This window comes from Gouania willdenowi, chromosome 14 (genome assembly GCF_900634775.1).
Source record: "Gouania willdenowi chromosome 14, fGouWil2.1, whole genome shotgun sequence".
Lineage (NCBI taxonomy): Eukaryota > Metazoa > Chordata > Actinopteri > Blenniiformes > Gobiesocidae > Gouania > Gouania willdenowi.
Window position 1 is genome coordinate 33175009 of NC_041057.1, and position 17579 is coordinate 33192587.

Consider the following 17579-nt stretch of genomic DNA (forward strand, 5'->3'; position numbering starts at 1 on the left):
GAAGATTTCTCAGAAGGGATGTTGGTGCTATTGGCATACTACTACACGTTGCATTTAACATACCCTAAATGTGTTGCAACGCTCCTCTCTGTTATTCAAACAGAGGTCATTGGTGACACAATCCACGATCAAGATGCCACTAGTGCATATAAGAAAGCAATGGCTGATTGGAAATCATTCATTGACAAGTAGCTGAATGTCAAGCAGTATTTTGTCATGTCAGTTGTTCTTGTTATTGTTACCCATGCCTTACAATGGTTTTGTGTATTCCACAAGTTTATTACAGTGTCACTTAATTATTTGCTTGAATTGTTTTACCTCATCGAGGCCTGCACTGTAAAATGTAACTAATGGTTTCAACTTAAAAATATGAGCGAAAGGGCTTAAAATTTCAAGTTAAGTGAAAGAAAAAAAGACGCTACGGTCGCGGCCGCACCCCTGTTTCAGTTGAGTTGTCTGAACTAGCAAATCTGTTTAATTTGAATTAAAAATGTAAGTTGTGTAAATATTTTGTGTCATTTGATTTATTAATTGATTGAACTGCTTGGTTGTTATTTGAATTTGCAAATCTATCTTAGTTTAATTCATTTTCAAGATAAACCTGCTTGGATTAAGACAGAGTTTAGTCATTCTTCACTAATAGTGTAGTATTTTTCTCTAAATTTAATATTTTTCTTAACTAATCTTCAGCTAAATTTGCTAAAAGTAAGAAAGATTTTGTTTGTAATTGCTTATATTTAGTATATTTCACTTATTTTGAGGCTGTAAAAAGTTACTTTTTTAAGTAATCTCATTTTAAAACCAGCATTTTATGCGTAAATTTAGTTATGTTTCACTTATTTCTAGGCTGTAAAAAGTTACTTTTTAAGTAATCTAATCTTAAAAACGAGCATTTTATGCTTATATTTAGTATATTTCACTTGTTTTGAGGCTGTAAAAAGTTACTTTTTAAGTAATCTCATCTTAAAACCAGCATTTTATGCTTAAATTTAGTATATTTCACTTGTTTAGAGGCTGTAAAAAGTTACTTTTTAAGTAATCTCATCTTAAAACCAGCATTTTATGCTTAAATTTAGTATATTTCACTTGTTTAGAGGCTGTAAAAAGTTACTTTTTAAGTAATCTCATCTTAAAACCAGCATGTTTGGCTTATTTTAAGCCTTCCAAACACCTCTGTAGACATGCTTATTTCTAGATTTAACAATCTTAATTTAAGAAATCTTGTCAAGTGAAATTATCTTGCTGCATGGACAGATAATTTCACTTGTTTTGAGTACATTTTCCCTCAGATTTAGTGTTTTTATCTTGTTTTTAGACCCCCCTTTTTTGCAGTGTTGGTCTTGAGACTACTACAACACTAGTTTTAGGTATTACATTTTTAAAGAAAAAACACAATTCTGTCCTGAAAATATTTTCTTTAGGACAAAACAGAATCTGCACCACTTCAGGTATGAAATTAAACTCCAAATCTAATGCGATATTATTATTATTATTATTATTATGTTCAATATGCTGGTCAATGTATTATTTGTAACTTACACATGTGCGGCTTATCCTCCTCCATCGTCATCAAGTCTCCTCTGATGCATGCTCGGTAAAATGGTCGTGGCAAGTTCTCATCCAGGGATTTACAGCGGACTTGCTGAGAAGCGGACTTTGAATTGGAACAGGACTTGGGCAGCACGTGATGACGTTTCACGAGTCCACGAGCACACAAGTCCGCACAACTACACAGATTGAGAAACGACCACTGGCTAGTTGCTAGTAGAGACCCCGACAGACACAGATATCAGCGACACAACTTGAAACCCCCCCAACACATTACTGGACTATTCTTCTACCCTATTCTGTTTGTCCTTCTGTTCACTAACCCCAACCAGTCAAAGCGTTAATGCTTAATGCTTGTACATGTGGCTCTTGTTGGGTTCTTTCCTTTTTACTATGGACTTCATATTTTGTTCAGCACTTTGAGATGAGTTTGTTGTATTTTGAGCTATATAAATAAAGTTGAAGTGAATTGATATGTTGGGAACCTCCCTAATGGGGCCACACTACTACGGGTCCCTGCATCAACATGTCGTTGTTATCAAACACACATATCCCACAGGGCACATGAAAAGAAAAGCTTAAAAAAACAACAAGAACAGTATGAAAAGAAAAAATGTGATAGTGATGAGTGAGAATGTGTAAAATATGTGTTACATTATAAAAAAAATAATAATTCAAATTTGACAGTGAGGTTAACAACACACTTCTGTGTTATAACAAACAACTGCACATGTTTATTTTGACTTTACACCAAATGTAACAGCTTTATTTTAAGAAGTAGTCCAGCTTTGCTTACACAATATGTCATAAGTTTTGTTATCAATGGCTGTGTACATACTGTACATTCATAGTCACACAATAAGTTAGTCCTTTGCTGCCAATGATATTTTTCCCAGATTAAAGTATTTGTTGTCAAATGCTAAAACTGATACCACTAATATAATATGTCCATACATTTTTTGCTATACCCTAAATGTTACATTAAATAAAATGTTACCTTGACGCATTAAAGTTGTTACTGCAAAATAATGTACATTAATTATTCCATACATATTTGTGCAGCATGCACAGTTCTTTACTTTACTTTATGCAAGCCGAAGCTCTCTAACGCTAAATCACCATGGTAACTTAGGCTGAACAACTAACTGGGTCGAGACCATTCATAAAGCATCCTAAGGCTAAAAGTATCTCTTAGTGATGTCATTCTTAGAAAACTTTCAGAATTCCTTAAATTTTAAGATTTTTTTAGAACTTTTCTTTGTTAGGGTAAAAGTCATTCACAAAGCATCTCAGGCTCTAGGAGCTCCTACGGTGAAAAACTGTTAGGAGTAGTGACGAGGACTTTTAAGGAGTGTGGTAAAAGTGTCTTAGACAGACAGAAAAACAAATAAGATTGAGCGATATTCTCTGCGACTGATTTAATAAGACACTACCAGCTTATATTTATAATATTTTTTTTTAATTATTATTATAGCGTTTCTGGTTAGTTTTTCACACCATCCACCACATCACATTCCTTGTATTGTTTTAAAATCTAACTGGCAATAAAACAATTCTGATTCTGACTTTTCTCACACAGCGTAACGTAATAGCAGCCTTGTTTTGCTGCGAGACTTGTTCGCTTCCTTCTGTGTGTTGTAATCTCCGCCCTCGCTTTGATTGCAGCTCATAGCAGCTCTTACCTTGTGCACACAGGAGAGGGAACCACACAATCATTATCAGGACAATGAGCTCTTCCCTTGTGATGTAATAATAATACTCTTGTATTTCAGTTTTTTAAAGAGCTCCAGCAATCACAGTAATCACTGACAGCTGTGTCTGCGTCCACCATTAATATCAAATACATAAAGCTGTACCATTACCAACGTGGACAGTTAACAAGTAGAAATCTATTTAATAATCAGCATGTGACCGAGGTTCTAACATTTTAAGCTGTGTACAAATTATTATACAAATTAATTAATAATTTTGGTGAATTAAATTAATTTCATGATTACACATTTCTTAATGCATTCCAAATATGATCCGTTGATATTATTCTCCATTCATCACTAGGAGCACACAGCGCTTTTTTTTCTCCTTTTCTTTTTTCCCCTTTTCTCTAACAACCAATCACAGACTTTAGCAAACTGCATCATACCCAGCAATGGGGTCAACCACACCTCGTCTCTAAAATAAAACTAATCTGTGACTCCTTGCTCAGTGTAGCTCTCAGGAACTTCCTGAATTCCTTCCTTGGAATTTTTAGGCTAAGTTAGGAGCTCTCTGAGAAGCTTCATGAATACAGGCACAGGTTTTTTTCTGGCCAGGATCTGAGCGAGTGCTAAAGCCCCGCCTCCTGACCAATCAGTTCTCTTCGAAAACAACCTGCCCATTGTTAGAAGATCCTGGTTGGTGCGGATCTGACAGCTGCGTTTAAGAAAGAAGGATAATTAATGGATAAATGCAATCCTTTCATTTACCTATGACATCCTTTAGGAAAGAGTGAAGTAATTTGTTCATTCATTCATTCATTCATTCATTCATTCATTCATACATACGCTATAGTGAGGCTGACAGCATCAACAGGAACATACTACAGGGAAACAATGTGCTCTCATCCCTGTGTGTGTGTGTGTGTGTGTGTGTTTAATAGGTCTACGTGAATAGAAAAATGTGTGTGCTGTAATAAAGTTTAACTGCAGAGCACTGTCTATCATCCAATGGATTAATATAAATAATCTCACGCTTTTACGCATTCATTTTCCTTTGAAAAACAGCCATGAAGAGAAACTCAAACAGAACTCAACTTCATTGCAGCATTGTGGCAAATGTTTATTCATCAATATCAACTAGGTAGAGAAAAACAGAGTAGTACCAGCATACGTTATCCTAAAGATGCTATTATAAAGTGTGGAATAATATATATATATATATGAAAAGAGCAAGTAGAAAAGACTTCCAGGTAAAATGTTTCCAGCATATTTGATAGACAATAAGTGTGAGATGCATAAAGTTCTGTGTTCACTCTGTTTATAAAGCAGCATGCTCCATGCTAGTGGATTTAAAGGAAGGTTGCTCATTAAAAACATTACTTTAGAATTTAAAAGAGCTTGAATACAGCATTAGCAATACATTAGCTACAAAAGTAATACAGGCATTAGCTTCATTTTTTCATTTCAGCTTTGTTTCTTTAAGCAAGTAAAGCAAGTGCAAGGACGAAAGCATTGTGAGCAGAAATGATGAGCAGGTTCTGAATCCAATTCAGTTTCTTCTGGCCTCAAAGGCTCTCTTTTATTTTGAAATGAAGATTCTTCTGCAGTCTCCAGTGTTGTGACTATATTCACTGTATCTGTTTGATTAGCCTTGTTCTCTGTAAATGTTTTGATGTGTAATCTCTCAATTTCACAACTAATAATATTTTTTAGATAGTTTAAATCAACATACTTCTCTTTGAGCATAATATCTAATTCCAAAGTGTTTTGTGATATGTCTTCATTTGGTTCTATATCAGAAATATTTTTTTCTGAAAGGTTGGGTTTTTGGACCTTTGTGCTCCAACTCAACTGTTTAAGAATTTGCAACTTTTTTTCCAGGTGTTTTCTCAAATTATTTCCCCTGCTCTTTAACTTATTAATCTCCTGTCGATCAACGTACATGGTCTTCCAAATTGTATGCAAACTATTGCTTTTTGTGATCTGTTTTAATTCTTGATTTTCAGAAGAAACTGAAGGCGAGGGGAGTAAGTCTCCCTGTACATCAGATACACATTCTTCTATCTCCGATAAATGACTGTGTCTCTGAACATTCTTATATTTTCTTTTTTTCTTAGTAGTAGATAGACTTTCAGTGGATTTCCATGGAGTTAATGAGACCAAATCAGTCTGTACATCCTGTTCTCTCCTCAAGTTCTCTGCCTGGCACACTTGACCTTTTCCTAAGGGGTGGCTCATGGCATCCTCCAGTTGTTGAACATCAGTCTGAATTTGTAATTTCAGGTCTTTTATACATGTCTTCTCTCTGTAAATCTTCTCAAATGTGTTGTTTCTTACCAATGAAATAGACTGAATCCCTGCCTTTTCACTTTCCAACTTTTTCTTCATTTCCTGAATGCTTTCTTTCTCCTTTTTCAAGAGTTCCCATTGTTTCTGGATGTCAGCCTTCATGCTCTCCAGGTCCAGCCTTTCTTTATTTAGTTTGTTTGCCAGCCCATCCAGCTTGTCTTTGTCTTGATCAAGCTGTGCTTTGACTTGGTCTAGATCTTGTTTTTCCAAGTCAAACTTGACTGTTTTCAGGTTTTCTACCTCTTCTGTTTTGATGACCAACTCCGACTGTTTATTGGTCAGATCAATTCTAGCTCTCGCTAACATTTCAGTGTTAAAGGCAATTTGTTCTTTCTGTTCTTTCAAGGCTGCAACAGACCGTTGAAGGAGAGTATGCAACTTTAATGAACCCTCTTTGGTTTGGATGACTTTTTCCATATTCTGGTCCAAGAGCATAGTCTTCTTTTCATGCAGCTGTTGAAGTTTGTTAGTAAGAGCTTCTAATGACTGACATCTTGTCTTCAGTAGATCTTGTTGAGCTCTTATCCTTACTTGTTCTTCATCCATAATTTTTTGTTGATTCAAAAGTGTTTCTTGTTCTTTGCTGACCACAAATTTAATCTGATTGAGATTTTCTCTTTCTTTATTGAAGTTAAACAAGGATGCTTTGAATTCCATGTTCTTCTGTCTAAAGAACATTTTAAGAGATTCCAAATCTTTTTGCTCTTCCATTAGTTTAATCATGATGTTTTGCAATTCTTCTGATTTTATTCGTGTATCCTTGGCCTTTAATTCTTGTTCTCTATCCCTTGAAGAGGTCATGGTGTTTATTGCATCCTTCAGTTTTCCAACTTCAGTTTGAGCCTGATCATTTAGATATTGGATGTATGTCTTTTCCCTGTTCATCTCACTGTACATGTTGTTTACTTTTTCTGTCTTCTTATCAACGTCTTTCTTTTCTTCATCCAACGTTTTCTTCATCTCCTGAATGCTTTCTTTCTCCTTTTTCAAGAGTTCCCATTGTTTCTGGATGTCAGCTTTCATGCTCTCCAGGTCCAGTTTTTCTTTGTTTAGTTTGTTTGCCAGCCCATCCAGCTTGTCTTTGTCTTGTTCAAGCTGTGCTTTGACTTGGTCTAGATCTTGTTTTTCCAAGTCAAACTTGACTTTTTTCAGGTTTTCTACCTCTTCTGTTTTGATGACCAACTCCGACTGTTTACTGGTCAGATCAATTCTAGCTCTCGCTAACATTTCAGTGTTAAAGGCAATTTGTTCTTTCTGTTCTTTCAAGGCTGCAACAGACCGTTGAAGGAGAGTATGCAACTTTAATGAACCCTCTTTGGTTTGGATGACTTTTTCCATATTCTGGTCCAAGAGCATAGTCTTCTTTTCATGCAGCTGTTGAAGTTTGTTAGTAAGAGCTTCTAATGACTGACATCTTGTCTTCAGTAGATCTTGTTGAGCTCTCATCCTTACTTGTTCTTCATCCATAATTTTTTGTGGATTCAAAAGTGTTTCTTGTTCTTTGCTGACCACAAATTTAATCTGATTGAGATTTTCTCTTTCTTTATTGAAGTTAAACAAGGATGCTTTGAATTCCATGTTCTTCTGTCTAAAGAACATTTTAAGAGATTCCAAATCTTTTTGCTCTTCCATTAGTTTAATCATGATGTTTTGCAATTCTTCTGACTTTATCTGTGTATCCTTGGCATTTAATTCTTGTTCCCTTTCCCTTGAAGAGGTCATGGTGTTTATTGCATCCTTCAGTTTTCCAACTTCAGTTTGAGCCTGATCTTTTAGATATTGGATGTATGTCTTTTCCCTGTTCATCTCACTGTACAGGTTGTTTACTTTTTCTGTCTTCTTATCAACGTCTTTCTTTTCTTCATCCAACTTTTTCTTCTTCTCCTGAATGCTTTCTTTCTCCTTTTTCAAGAGTTCCCACTGTTTCTGGATGTCAGCGTTCATGCTCTCCAGATCCAGTTTTTCTTTGTTTAGTTTGTTTGCCAGCCCATCCAGCTTGTCTTTGTCTTGTTCAAGCTGTGCTTTGACTTGGTCTAGATCTTGTTTTTCCAAGTCGAACTTGACTTTTTTCAGGTTTTCTACCTCTTCTGTTTTGATGACCAACTCCGAATGTTTACTGGTCAGATCATTTCTAGCTCTCGCTAACATTTCAGTGTTAAAGGCAATTTGTTCTTTCTGTTCTTTCAAGGCTGCAACAGACCGTTGAAGGAGAGTTTGCAACTTTAATGAACCCTCTTTGGTTTGGATGACTTTTTCCATATTCTGGTCCAAGAGCGTAGTCTTCTTTTCATGCAGCTGTTGAAGTTTGTTAGTAAGAGCTTCTAATGACTGACATCTTGTCTTCAGTAGATCTTGTTGAGCTCTCATCCTTACTTGTTCTTCATCCATCATTTTTTGTTGATTCAAAAGTGTTTCTTGTTCTTTGCTGACCACAAATTTAATCTGATTGAGCTCTTCTCTTTCTTTATTGAAGTTAAACAAGGATGCTTTGAATTCCATGTTCTTCTGTCTAAAGAACATTTTAAGAGATTCCAAATCTTTTTGCTCTTCCATTAGTTTAATCATGATGTTTTGCAATTCTTCTGACTTTATCCGTGTATCCTTGGCATTTAATTCTTGTTCTCTATCCCTTGAAGTGGTCATGGTGTTTATTGCATCCTTCAGTTTTCCAACATCAGTTTGAGCCTGATCATTTAGATATTGGATGTATGTCTTTTCCCTGTTCATCTCACTGTACAGGTTGTTTACTTTTTCTGTCTTCTTATCAACGTCTTTCTTTTCTTCAACCAACGTTTTCTTCATCTCCTGAATGCTTTCTTTCTCCTTTTTCAAGAGTTCCCACTGTTTCTGGATGTCAGCGTTCATGCTCTCCAGGTCCAGTTTTTCTTTGTTTAGTTTGTTTGCCAGCCCATCCAGCTTGTCTTTGTCTTGTTCAAGCTGTGCTTTGACTTGGTCTAGATCTTGTTTTTCCAAGTCGAACTTGACTTTTTTCAGGTTTTCTACCTCTTCTGTTTTGATGACCAACTCCGACTGTTTACTGGTCAGATCAATTCTAGCTCTCGCTAACATTTCAGTGTTAAAGGCAATTTGTTCTTTCTGTTCTTTCAAGGCTGCAACAGACCGTTGAAGGAGAGTTTGCAACTTTAATGAACCCTCTTTGGTTTGGATGACTTTTTCCATATTCTGGTCCAAGAGCGTAGTCTTCTTTTCATGCAGCTGTTGAAGTTTGTTAGTAAGAGCTTCTAATGACTGACATCTTGTCTTCAGTAGATCTTGTTGAGCTCTCATCCTTACTTGTTCTTCATCCATCATTTTTTGTTGATTCAAAAGTGTTTCTTGTTCTTTGCTGACCACAAATTTAATCTGATTGAGCTCTTCTCTTTCTTTATTGAAGTTAAACAAGGATGCTTTGAATTCCATGTTCTTCTGTCTAAAGAACATTTTAAGAGATTCCAAATCTTTTTGCTCTTCCATTAGTTTAATCATGATGTTTTGCAATTCTTCTGACTTTATCCGTGTATCCTTGGCATTTAATTCTTGTTCTCTATCCCTTGAAGTGGTCATGGTGTTTATTGCATCCTTCAGTTTTCCAACATCAGTTTGAGCCTGATCATTTAGATATTGGATGTATGTCTTTTCCCTGTTCATCTCACTGTACAGGTTGTTTACTTTTTCTGTCTTCTTATCAACGTCTTTCTTTTCTTCAACCAACGTTTTCTTCATCTCCTGAATGCTTTCTTTCTCCTTTTTCAAGAGTTCCCACTGTTTCTGGATGTCAGCGTTCATGCTCTCCAGGTCCAGTTTTTCTTTGTTTAGTTTGTTTGCCAGCCCATCCAGCTTGTCTTTGTCTTGTTCAAGCTGTGCTTTGACTTGGTCTAGACCTTGTTTTTCCAAGTCGAACTTGACTTTTTTCAGGTTTTCTACCTCTTCTGTTTTGATGACCAACTCCGACTGTTTACTGGTCAGATCAATTCTAGCTCTCGCTAACATTTCAGTGTTAAAGGCAATTTGTTCTTTCTGTTCTTTCAAGGCTGCAACAGACCGTTGAAGGAGAGTATGCAACTTTAATGAACCCTCTTTGGTTTGGATGACTTTTTCCATATTCTGGTCCAAGAGCGTAGTCCTCTTTTCATGCAGCTGTTGAAGTTTGTTAGTAAGAGCTTCTAATGACTGACATCTTGTCTTCAGTAGATCTTGTTGAGCTCTCATCCTTACTTGATCTTCATCCATCATTTTTTGTTGATTCAAAAGTGTTTCTTGTTCTTTGCTGACCACAAATTTATTCTGATTGAGCTCTTCTCTTTCTTTATTGAGGTTAAACAAGGAGGCTTTGAATTCCATGTTCTTCTGTCTAAAGAACATTTTAAGAGATTCCAAATCTTTTTGCTCTTCCATTAGTTTAATCATGATGTTTTGCAATTCTTCTGATTTTATCTGTGTATCCTTGGCATTTAATTCTTGTTCTCTATCCCTTGAAGTGGTCATTGTGTTTATTGCATCCTTCAGTTTTCCAACTTCAGTTTGAGCCTGATCATTTAGATATTGGATGTATGTCTTTTCCCTGTTCATCTCACTGGACAATTTGTTTACTCTTTCTGTCTTCTTATCAACATTTTTCTTTTCTTCATCCAACTTTTTCTTCATCTCCTGAATGCTTTCTTTCTCCTTTTTCAAGAGTTCCCATTGTTTCTGGATGTCAGCTTTCATGCTCTCCAGGTCCAGTTTTTCTTTGTTTAGTTTGTTTGCCAGCCCATCCAGCTTGTCTTTGTCTTGTTCAAGCTGTGCTTTGATTTGGTCTAGATCTTGTTTTTCCAAGTCAAACTTGACTTTTTTCAGGTTTTCTACCTCTTCTGTTTTTATGACCAACTCCGAATGTTTACTGGTCAGATCAATTCTAGCTCTCGCTAACATTTCAGTATTAAAGGCAATTTGTTCTTTCTGTTCTTTCAAGGCTGCAACAGACCGTTGAAGGAGAGTTTGCAACTTTAATGAACCCTCTTTGGTTTGGATGACTTTTTCCATATTCTGGTCCAAGAGCGTAGTCTTCTTTTCATGCAGCTGTTGAAGTTTGTTAGTAAGAGCTTCTAATGACTGACATCTTGTCTTCAGTAGATCTTGTTGAGCTCTTATCCTTACTTGTTCTTCATCCATCATTTTTTGTTGATTCAAAAGTGTTTCTTGTTCTTTGCTGACCACAAATTTAATCTGATTGAGCTCTTCTCTTTCTTTATTGAAGTTAAACAAGGATGCTTTGAATTCCATGTTCTTCTGTCTAAAGAACATTTTAAGAGATTCCAAATCTTTTTGCTCTTCCATTAGTTTAATCATGATGTTTTGCAATTCTTCTGACTTTATCTGTGTATCCTTGGCATTTAATTCTTGTTCCCTTTCCCTTGAAGAGGTCATGGTGTTTATTGCATCCTTCAGTTTTCCAACTTCAGTTTGAGCCTGATCTTTTAGATATTGGATGTATGTCTTTTCCCTGTTCATCTCACTGTACATGTTGTTTACTTTTTCTGTCTTCTTATCAACGTCTTTCTTTTCTTCATCCAACTTTTTCTTCATCTCCTGAATGCTTTCTTTCTCCTTTTTCAAGAGTTCCCATTGTTTCTGGATGTCAGCTTTCATGCTCTCCAGGTCCAGTTTTTCTTTGTTTAGTTTGTTTGCCAGCCCATCCAGCTTGTCTTTGTCTTGTTCAAGCTGTGCTTTGACTTGGTCTAGATCTTGTTTTTCCAAGTCAAACTTGACTTTTTTTAGGTTTTCTACCTCTTCTGTTTTGATGACCAACTCCGAATGTTTACTGGTCAGATCATTTCTAGCTCTCGCTAACATTTCAGTGTTAAAGGCAATTTGTTCTTTCTGTTCTTTCAAGGCTGCAACAGACCGTTGAAGGAGAGTTTGCAACTTTAATGAATCCTCTTTGGTTTGGATGACTTTTTCCATATTCTGGTCCAAGAGCGTAGTCTTCTTTTCATGCAGCTGTTGAAGTTTGTTAGTAAGAGCTTCTAATGACTGACATCTTGTCTTCAGTAGATCTTGTTGAGCTCTCATCCTTACTTGTTCTTCATCCATCATTTTTTGTTGATTCAACAGTGTTTCTTGTTCTTTGCTGACCATAAATTTAATCTGATTGAGATTTTCTCTTTCTTTATTGAAGTTAAACAAGGATGCTTTGAATTCCATGTTCTTCTGTCTAAAGAACATTTTAAGAGATTCCAAATCTTTTTGCTCTTCCATTAGTTTAATCATGATGTTTTGCAATTCTTCTGATTTTATTCGTGTATCCTTGGCATTTAATTCTTGTTCCCTTTCCCTTGAAGAGGTTATGATGGTTATTGCATCCTTCAGTTTTCCAACTTCAGTTTGAGCCTGATCTTTTAGATATTGGATGTATGTCTTTTCCCTGTTCATCTCACTGTACAGGTTGTTTACTTTTTCTGTCTTCTTATCAACGTCTTTCTTTTCTTCATCCAACGTTTTCTTCATCTCCTGAATGCTTTTTTTCTCCTTTTTCAAGAGTTCCCACTGTTTCTGGATTTCAGCGTTCATGCTCTCCAGGTCCAGTTTTTCTTTGTTTAGTTTGTTTGCCAGCCCATCCAGCTTGTCTTTGTCTTGTTCAAGCTGTGTTTTGACTTGGTCTAGATCTTGTTTTTCTAAGTCGAACTTGACTTTTTTCAGGTTTTCTACCTCTTCTGTTTTGATGACCAACTCCGACTGTTTACTGGTCAGATCAATTCTAGCTCTCGCTAACATTTCAGTGTTAAAGGCAATTTGTTCTTTCTGTTCTTTCAAGGCTGCAACAGACCGTTGAAGGAGAGTATGCAACTTTAATGAACCCTCTTTGGTTTGGATGACTTTTTCCATATTCTGGTCCAAGAGCGTAGTCTTCTTTTCATGCAGCTGTTGAAGTTTGTTAGTAACAGCTTCTAATGACTGACATCTTGTCTTCAGTAGATCTTGTTGAGCTCTCATCCTTACTTGTTCTTCATCCATCATTTTTTGTTGATTCAAAAGTGTTTCTTGTTCTTTGCTGACCACAAATTTAATCTTATTGAGCTCTTCTCTTTCTTTATTGAAATTAAACAAGGATGCTTTGAATTCCATGTTCTTCTGTCTAAAGAACATTTTAAGAGATTCCAAATCTTTTTGCTCATCCATTAGTTTAATCATGATGTTTTGCAATTCTTCTGACTTTATCTGTGTATCCTTGGCATTTAATTCTTGTTCCCTTTCCCTTGAAGAGGTCATGATGGTTATTGCATCCTTCAGTTTTCCAACTTCAGTTTGAGCCTGATCATTTAGATATTGGATGTATGTCTTTTCCCTGTTCATCTCACTGGACAATTTGTTTACTCTTTCTGTCTTCTTATCAACGTCTTTCTTTTCTTCATCCAACTTTTTCTTCATCTCCTGAATGCTTTCTTTCTCCTTTTTCAAGAGTTCCCATTGTTTCTGGATGTCAGCGTTCATGCTCTCCAGGTCCAGTTTTTCTTTGTTTAGTTTGTTTGCCAGCCCATCCAGCTTGTCTTTGTCTTGTTCAAGCTGTGTTTTGACTTGGTCTAGATCTTGTTTTTCCAAGTCGAACTTGACTTTTTTCAGGTTTTCTACCTCTTCTGTTTTGATGACCAACTCCGACTGTTTACTGGTCAGATCAATTCTAGCTCTCGCTAACATTTCAGTGTTAAAGGCAATTTGTTCTTTCTGTTCTTTCAAGGCTGCAACAGACCGTTGAAGGAGAGTATGCAACTTTAATGAACCCTCTTTGGTTTGGATGACTTTTTCCATATTCTGGTCCAAGAGCGTAGTCTTCTTTTCATGCAGCTGTTGAAGTTTGTTAGTAAGAGCTTCTAATGACTGACATCTTGTCTTCAGTAGATCTTGTTGAGCTCTCATCCTTACTTGTTCTTCATCCATCATTTTTTGTTGATTCAAAAGTGTTTCTTGTTCTTTGCTGACCACAAATTTAATCTTATTGAGCTCTTCTCTTTCTTTATTGAAATTAAACAAGGATGCTTTGAATTCCATGTTCTTCTGTCTAAAGAACATTTTAAGAGATTCCAAATCTTTTTGCTCTTCCATTAGTTTAATCATGATGTTTTGCAATTCTTCTGACTTTATCTGTGTATCCTTGGCATTTAATTCTTGTTCCCTTTCCCTTGAAGAGGTCATGATGGTTATTGCATCCTTCAGTTTTCCAACTTCAGTTTGAGCCTGATCATTTAGATATTGGATGTATGTCTTTTCCCTGTTCATCTCACTGGACAATTTGTTTACTCTTTCTGTCTTCTTATCAACGTCTTTCTTTTCTTCATCCAACTTTTTCTTCATCTCCTGAATGATTTCTTTCTCCTTTTTCAAGAGTTCCCATTGTTTCTGGATGTCAGCGTTCATGCTCTCCAGGTCCAGTTTTTCTTTGTTTAGTTTGTTTGCCAGCCCATCCAGCTTGTCTTTGTCTTGTTCAAGCTGTGCTTTGACTTGGTCTAGATCTTGTTTTTCCAAGTCAAACTTGACTTTTTTCAGGTTTTCTACCTCTTCTGTTTTGATGACCAACTCCGAATGTTTACTGGTCAGATCATTTCTAGCTCTCGCTAACATTTCAGTGTTAAAGGCAATTTGTTCTTTCTGTTCTTTCAAGGCTGCAACAGACTGTTGAAGGAGAGTTTGCAACTTTAATGAACCCTCTTTGGTTTGGATGACTTTTTCCATATTCTGGTCCAAGAGCGTAGACCTCTTTTCATGCAGCTGTTGAAGTTTGTTAGTAAGAGCTTCTAATGACTGACATCTTGTCTTCAGTAGATCTTGTTGAGCTCTCATCCTTACTTGTTCTTCATCCATCATTTTTTGTTGATTCAAAAGTGTTTCTTGTTCTTTGCTGACCACAAATTTAATCTGATTGAGCTCTTCTCTTTCTTTATTGAAGTTAAACAAGGATGCTTTGAATTCCATGTTCTTCTGTCTAAAGAACATTTTAAGAGATTCCAAATCTTTTTGCTCTTCCATTAGTTTAATCATGATGTTTTGCAATTCTTCTGATTTTATTCGTGTATCCTTGGCATTTAATTCTTGTTCTCTATCCCTTGAAGTGGTCATGGTGTTTATTGCATCCTTCAGTTTTCCAACTTCAGTTTGAGCCTGATCATTTAGATATTGGATGTATGTCTTTTCCCTGTTCATCTCACTGGACAATTTGTTTACTCTTTCTGTCTTCTTATCAACATCTTTCTTTTCTTCATTCAACTTTTTCTTCATCTCCTGAATGCTTTCTTTCTCCTTTTTCAAGAGTTCCCATTGTTTCTGGATGTCAGCATTCATGCTCTCCAGGTCTAGTTTTTCTTTGTTTAGTTTGTTTGCCTGCCCATCCAGCTTGTCTTTGTCTTGTTCAAGCTGTGCTTTGATTTGGTCTAGATCTTGTTTTTCCAAGTCAAACTTGACTTTTTTCAGGTTTTCTACCTCTTCTGTTTTGATGACCAACTCTGAATGTTTACTGGTCAGATCATTTCTAGCTCTCGCTAACATTTCAGTGTTAAAGGCAATTTGTTCTTTCTGTTCTTTCAAGGCTGCAACAGACCGTTGAAGGAGAGTTTGCAACTTTAATGAACCCTCTTTGGTTTGGATGACTTTTTCCATATTCTGGTCCAAGAGCGTAGTCTTCTTTTCATGCAGCTGTTGAAGTTTGTTAGTAAGAGCTTCTAATGACTGACATCTTGTCTTCAGTAGATCTTGTTGAGCTCTCATCCTTACTTGTTCTTCATCCATCATTTTTTGTTGATTCAAAAGTGTTTCTTGTTCTTTGCTGACCACAAATTTAATCTGATTGAGCTCTTCTCTTTCTTTATTGAAGTTAAACAAGGATGCTTTGAATTCCATGTTCTTCTGTCTAAAGAACATTTTAAGAGATTCCAAATCTTTTTGCTCTTCCATTAGTTTAATCATGATGTTTTGCAATTCTTCTGATTTTATTCGTGTATCCTTGGCATTTAATTCTTGTTCCCTTTCCCTTGAAGAGGTCATGGTGTTTATTGCATCCTTCAGTTTTCCAACTTCAGTTTGAGCCTGATCATTTAGATATTGGATGTATGTCTTTTCCCTGTTCATCTCACTGTACAGGTTGTTTACTTTTTCTGTCTTCTTATCAACGTCTTTCTTTTCTTCATCCAACGTTTTCTTCATCTCCTGAATGCTTTTTTTCTCCTTTTTCAAGAGTTCCCACTGTTTCTGGATTTCAGCATTCATGCTCTCCAGGTCCAGTTTTTCTTTGTTTAGTTTGTTTGCCAGCCCATCCAGCTTGTCTTTGTCTTGTTCAAGCTGTGTTTTGACTTGGTCTAGATCTTGTTTTTCCAAGTCGAACTTGACTTTTTTCAGGTTTTCTACCTCTTCTGTTTTGATGACCAACTCCGACTGTTTACTGGTCAGATCAATTCTAGCTCTCGCTAACATTTCAGTGTTAAAGGCAATTTGTTCTTTCTGTTCTTTCAAGGCTGCAACAGACCGTTGAAGGAGAGTTTGCAACTTTAATGAACCCTCTTTGGTTTGGATGACTTTTTCCATATTCTGGTCCAAGAGCGTAGTCTTCTTTTCATGCAGCTGTTGAAGTTTGTTAGTAAGAGCTTCTAATGACTGACATCTTGTCTTCAGTAGATCTTGTTGAGCTCTCATCCTTACTTGTTCTTCATCCATCATTTTTTGTTGATTCAAAAGTGTTTCTTGTTCTTTGCTGACCACAAATTTAATCTGATTGAGCTCTTCTCTTTCTTTATTGAAGTTAAACAAGGATGCTTTGAATTCCATGTTCTTCTGTCTAAAGAACATTTTAAGAGATTCCAAATCTTTTTGCTCTTCCATTAGTTTAATCATGATGTTTTGCAATTCTTCTGACTTTATCCGTGTATCCTTGGCATTTAATTCTTGTTCTCTATCCCTTGAAGTGGTCATGGTGTTTATTGCATCCTTCAGTTTTCCAACTTCAGTTTGAGCCTGATCATTTAGATATTGGATGTATGTCTTTTCCCTGTTCATCTCACTGGACAATTTGTTTACTCTTTCTGTCTTCTTATCAACGTCTTTCTTTTCTTCATCCAACTTTTTCTTCATCTCCTGAATGCTTTCTTTCTCCTTTTTCAAGAGTTCCCATTGTTTCTGGATGTCAGCATTCATGCTCTCCAGGTCCTAGTTTTTCTTTGTTTAGTTTGTTTGCCATGCCCATCCAGCTTGTCTTTGTCTTGTTCAAGCTGTGCTTTGATTTGGTCTAGATCTTGTTTTTCCAAGTCAAACTTGACTTTTTTCAGGTTTTCTACCTCTTCTGTTTTGATGACCAACTCCTGAATGTTTACTGGTCAGATCATTCTAGCTCTCGCTAACATTTCAGTGTTAAAGGCAATTTGTTCTTTCTGTTCTTTCAAGGCTGCAACAGACCGTTGAAGGAGAGTTTGCAACTTTAATGAACCTTCTTTGGTTTGGATGACTTTTTCCATATTCTGGTCCAAGAGCGTAGTCTTCTTTTCATGCAGCTGTTGAAGTTTGTTAGTAAGAGCTTCTAATGACTGACATCTTGTCTTCAGTAGATCTTGTTGAGCTCTCATCCTTACTTGTTCTTCATCCATCATTTTTTGTTGATTCAAAAGTGTTTCTTGTTCTTTGCTGACCACAAATTTAATCTGATTGAGCTCTTCTCTTTCTTTATTGAAGTTAAACAAGGATGCTTTGAATTCCATGTTCTTCTGTCTAAAGAACATTTTAAGAGATTCCAAATCTTTTTGCTCTTCCATTAGTTTAATCATGATGTTTTGCAATTCTTCTGACTTTATCGTGTATCCTTGGCATTTAATTCTTGTTCCCTTTCCCTTGAAGATGGTCATGGTGTTTATTGCATCCTTCAGTTTTCCAACTTCAGTTTGAGCCTGATCATTTAGATATTGGATGTATGTCTTTTCCCTGTTCATCTCACTGTACAGGTTGTTTACTTTTTCTGTCTTCTTATCAACGTCTTTC

The 17579-nt window shown here is 36.1% G+C and overlaps 1 protein-coding gene across 1 annotated transcript; it reads right to left on the reverse strand.

Annotated features, from left to right (window-relative positions):
• Window positions 1-4446: 4446 nt before the first annotated feature.
• On the reverse strand, window positions 4447-17384 carry LOC114475297 (centromere-associated protein E-like). Its single transcript, XM_028465988.1, has 2 exons — window positions 16946-17384; window positions 4447-16727 (listed from the first exon to the last, which is right to left on the reverse strand). The coding sequence occupies exons 1-2, from the start codon at window positions 17366-17368 to the stop codon at window positions 4707-4709; spliced, it is 12444 nt and encodes a 4147-aa protein (XP_028321789.1). The 5' UTR covers window positions 17369-17384; the 3' UTR covers window positions 4447-4706.
• Between the last annotated feature and the right edge of the window lie 195 nt (window positions 17385-17579).

What these genes read in the sequence shown, in the direction of transcription:
- LOC114475297 (XM_028465988.1), bottom strand. Translation starts at nt 17,368, where the DNA reads ATGATTAAACTAATGGAAGAGCAAAAAGATTTGGAATCTCTTAAAATG. An exon ending in CCTTTAACACTGAAATGTTA is followed by an intron (nt 16,728 to 16,945) that starts GCGAGAGCTAGA and finishes GCTGACATCCAG; the next exon opens with AAACAATGGGAACTCTTGAA.